The 4,826-nt window shown below is 31.3% G+C and overlaps 1 protein-coding gene across 1 annotated transcript; it reads right to left on the bottom strand.

Moving 5' to 3' along the window:
- Positions 1–861: 861 nt before the first annotated feature.
- On the bottom strand, positions 862–1,806 carry Or12e7 (olfactory receptor family 12 subfamily E member 7). Its single transcript, NM_001000665.1, has one exon. It carries the CDS (start codon positions 1,804–1,806, stop codon positions 862–864), a length of 945 nt encoding a protein of 314 aa, NP_001000665.1.
- Between the last annotated feature and the right edge of the window lie 3,020 nt (positions 1,807–4,826).

Here is a 4,826-nt window from a genome sequence, read left to right as displayed (position 1 = left end):
GGTGGGAAAAAAGCTGAGTTCATCACACTTTTAAGGGTGAATACTATACTGATAAATAGTAGGTTGAAATATTTGTTTCATATTTATGTATGTGATGACAAATTCAGAAGTTGCCAGAACTCTAAAAATCATATTAATATTAACAATTTTATTAATTCATTTAGCAATTCAATAAAGCACATTGATATTAAAGTACTATTGTTAATTTTATATAATGCTGAATGAGAGAATCCCAGCATATGAGATAATAATTGGTTAAAATATTTTTTTTTTGGTTCTTTTTTTCGGAGCTGGGGACCAAACGCAGGGCCTTGCGCTTCCTAGGCAAGCGCTCTACCACTGAGCTAAATCCCCAACCCTTATTGGTTAAAATATTAACTGTGTATTTATAACACAAATTTCAAAAATTAGAAGTCTTGGGCTTAGCAGTTAAGAGCACTGACTGCTCTTCCAGAGGTCCTGAGTTCAATACCTAGCAACCAAATGGTGGTTCACAATCATCTATAATGGAATCTGATGCCCTCTTCTGGTGTGTCTGGAGAAGTTAACAGTGTACTCACATACATAAAATAAATAAAGCTTTTAAAAAATTTAGAAGTTTACTCTAAGTTTTCCTAATAAAACTGCTTCACATTGTACTTTATTTATATTAAAATATTTCTGTTTATCATATTTTATTAAATATATACAGATTAATATGCAGATTAGTTAAAAAAGAATATATTTCAGGCTATCATTCAAAAGTGCACAGACATTTTAGAAGCATAAACTGATTATATTTCAATGAAATGAATAAAAGATGACCTGTTTGTTCAGTAACTGTGTATGAAACAATCTGTCTTTGTTCCAGAGCTCCAAGGACTACTTTTTAGGTAACAGCTTTTTCAGTGCAGCAATCACTTCCTTGTTTCTAAGGCTGTATATCAGTGGATTGAACATGGGAGTCACAATAGTGTAAAACAGAGACAGCAGTTTGTCAATTCCTGGAGAATGGGTAGATTTTGGCCTCAAATAGGTAACAGTAGCTGATCCAAAAAACAAAAACACCACAAGCAAATGGGAAGAACATGTGGAAAATGCTTTTGCCCGTCCTGTGGCTGTTGGCAGCTTCAGAATGGTGGCAATGATTTTGCTGTAAGAGGCAAGTATCAGTGTGAAAGGGAAAGCAACAAACAGCATAGCCACTAAGTAGACAGACAGCTCATGTATTGAAGTATCCCCACAGGCCAGCTTGAGAATGGGCGGTAAGTCACAAAAGAAATGTTTTATTTGGTTAGAATTGCAAAAACGTAGAGAGAATATCTGACAGGTTTGTCCTATCTGGACTGGGATACCTCCCAGCCAGGAGCCTGCTGCCAGCCGAGTGCACTTTGTTGGGTTCATGACAAGAGGATAGTGCAGAGGATTACAGATGGCCACATAGCGGTCATAGGACATCACAGCCAGCAGGAAACACTCAGTGGCTCCCAGCATCAGGAAGAAACACATTTGTGTGGCACAGCTCAGTACAGATATGCTTCTGTCTTGAGTAGCAATGTTGAACAGAATCCTAGGAAGTGTGACTGATACATAACAGATTTCAAGAGTAGAAAAATTTGCCAGGAAAAAATACATGGGCTTCTGTAGTGCAGGATCAATTCTAGTTATCACAATTATGAAACTATTTCCAATCAAGATGATTAAGTAAATTATGGAGAACATCCCAAACAGAATCCCTTGTAAGTTAGGAAGGTCTGAAAATCCCAGGAGGAGAAACTGTGTCACAGTGGTAGCGTTGTCCTCTGCCCTGATTTCTGTGGATTTCATCTATAAGGATGATTCAAAGGAAAATGTAAAGCATTTTCTTGTCCTTGGATTCTTTTTATCATGCATAAAGTAATAGAAACACTCTTGCAAATTTTTCAGTGTCATGAACAAAAATTACATGCCTTCTACATGCTCCAAATGTTTTCAGAAAAAATTTTTTTGTTTGTCTTTTATATTTTCTTATATACTAAATGCTATGTGTTTGGGTGATTTTGGTTGTAAGCCATGCCATTAGGAAAATGGGCAATTTCTGTTTACATTTTTTAATAATTCATTTGTTCCTCAGATTGAAGGCTTCTAGTTATATTTGTGTTCTCCTGCCATTAATTTAAGGTTAGTTTTAATACATGGTTAAATACTCTTAAAATATTTAAAATAATTTCATGCTGTTTATTTTAATACCAAATGTAATTTCACATTATTATTTGGTTTATGTGTTATTTTTCTATGAAATTGCTGAATATCAGGATGCCACATTACATCGGATGCTACTTCTTATTATTCTGAATGTTCAGTGTAAAGATTTTAAATTGGAAATAAGTTATTTAATTCCATTTCCATGTTCATATGGCACTTAGATATAAACTCAAGATTGATTTAAAATTATCAGATCATCTTTTTTTTTTAATGAAGGGAAGGTAGTCTATGTGTCTACTGCAGGAAAGAGGATTTACCATTTCTCAACCTAAAGATTTCTAAATATTTCCATCAACCCAGTCAACTTTATTGCACACATTGCTGTGGGAATTGAAACAGTCACATTGGTGTGTTTCTTTTCATTGTTTTCTTGTAAACGTGTCTTGACATAATTATTCCATTTTATTGAATTTTTCCAGATTTTCACAATGAATTGTTTGAAAATCCTTGAATGAATTTCCTAAAAAGCTATGACTATACTGACCCTTTTTCTCTAAGTTAATATGTTTCTATGCAAACATTTTAGTTATCTATCCATTTCCCTATATTTATGCTATCTACTCCCATAAATGTATTTAACTTCATTTGATAGCAGTTTTATCTTTCTACATAATGTGACTTGTAGTCACTATTGGGAATGTAAGAATTATAATTTCCAATTTTACATAATTTTTCCATTATGGCATTATTTTCAATATTTATTGCCCAATTGCCACATTGTTATCTACCTAAAGAGAGAGAGACAAACTAGCACAGTTAGAGAGTTCTGACCTCTAAAAATAATTTTAAAACTGGGCATGGTGTGTGTTCAAGAGTTCATATACCAAACACTTATGTGAGATGGAAATCACATTTTTCAAATTTTAACATGTAATTGTTTTCCATTTCAGACTTTCACATTAAAAATTAAAACATTAGATAAAATAAGGACTACCTAGTAAACTATATAATACTCTCAGTAAAAATATGGATATTTCAAAATAATTTAATATTATATTGTGAAAATTATATATATATATATATATATATATGGAATAGTAAATTCCAAATAAATCCTCACATTGTTGAAGTATGTCTCCAAGTGGTAAAAACTGAAGTACAAAGTTATATTTTCTTAAATAATAAGTTATGGAATAATTAAATTTCTTTTTTAACTACTTAATTAAATCTAGAACTTATTATAAAGGCAATGATTAAATAGAAAAGAAAATTATTAGTTTAAAATATTTCATGGTATATTCATGCTATACATATTGTATTTTGGTAGATAATTATTGCCCTCAAAATGATCATCCCAGAAGGTTGAAAAAGTACTAATATAAAAGCGATGGTGTAATAGATTTCTAAATAAAAGTCTAATCATACTTCCAAACTACTAAATGGAAAGCAGCATTAGCCAGAATTGTATTCTTCTATAGCTATAAGAAATCTTCTGTTTATTTTTATTTTGTTTTCTGGTTTGGGGAGGGAACATCTCAATTTTTCATTTTTAAAACTATCCTCAGATTTATTCACATTCTGGGACTTGACCATTTAATGTTACATGTCAACATGATATTGGAAGTATACTGATATATTTAAATGGGACTGATGTAGTTTTTTTTTTTTTTTTTTGTGACATGGCAGTTCCAGCCTACACACTCTAGGCAAGCATTCTTATATTTTTCTGCCTATGAAATTTGGTGTCTCTAAGATGTTTGCCCTGACTGCTATTGTTTCTGACTGAAAAAACGTTTGGAAAACGCAAACAATACTCTAAGAAAGAAAGCCACTAGCACTTTTTTGAAATACAGGCACTTTTATTTTATTCAAGAACTTTATGCTTATTTATCTGTTATCTTCTTTGAATGAAAGATTGGCCTTCCTAAAGTTTCATGATGCACAGGATTTATATTTCTCTGACCAAATTCATAAAAAGTGAAGATAAATATTGAAAGTCCTATATGGTTACAGGAATTAAAAAGGTTTTTCTCTTTGCAAAAAATCACTGAACACACACACACACACACACACACACATGTTAAAAGTCGTATAATATTTTTATAATCACTTACAGTATTTATTCCTTAACTCCAACAACACCATTGACTGTAGTAGGTGGCACACATGTTTTAACGAAATTCATTTTTCTATCATCCTAAAATGTTGAAATTTTAAAATCTATGACCTCCAACTTATTCCTATGAAGCAGATAAATATGTGAATGGCTGAAATTAAGGCTTTGACAAAAGATAAATAATACCTATAATTGAAAAAAATTATGTTAACAAGTTGATACAGGTTACCATATAAGATGGTGTCTGTGTTAGTTTTCTTTAATACACTGGCCTTTTATACAATATTATATTCTTCATATTTTTCTTCTTTGAGCTATATCATAAAATATGAGAAGACTAAAAAATAAACAATATTTGAAATAAAAATTTAGATAAGATTTGTTCCAATTTTCTTTTTCAATTCCATCTCATATTGGTATTTAAAAGAGACAAGTTCAAATATATATTTGGCATAGGTAGGCATGTAGTTTGAGGTCATATTAGGTTAAATCTACATCTTACCTTTATTGAGTTGTAAAAGAAAATGTTAAGTAACTTTGGGTTTTA

Source organism: Rattus norvegicus, chromosome 3, assembly GCF_021556685.1.
Source record: "Rattus norvegicus strain SHRSP/BbbUtx chromosome 3, alternate assembly SHRSP_T2T, whole genome shotgun sequence".
Classification (NCBI taxonomy): Eukaryota; Metazoa; Chordata; class Mammalia; order Rodentia; family Muridae; genus Rattus; species Rattus norvegicus.
This window is presented reverse-complemented; position numbering and strand designations above follow the sequence as displayed.

Bases quoted from the DNA above. Each gene is read 5' to 3' on its own strand.
- Or12e7 (NM_001000665.1), bottom strand. From the start codon at position 1,806: ATGAAATCCACAGAAATCAGGGCAGAGGACAACGCTACCACTGTGACA.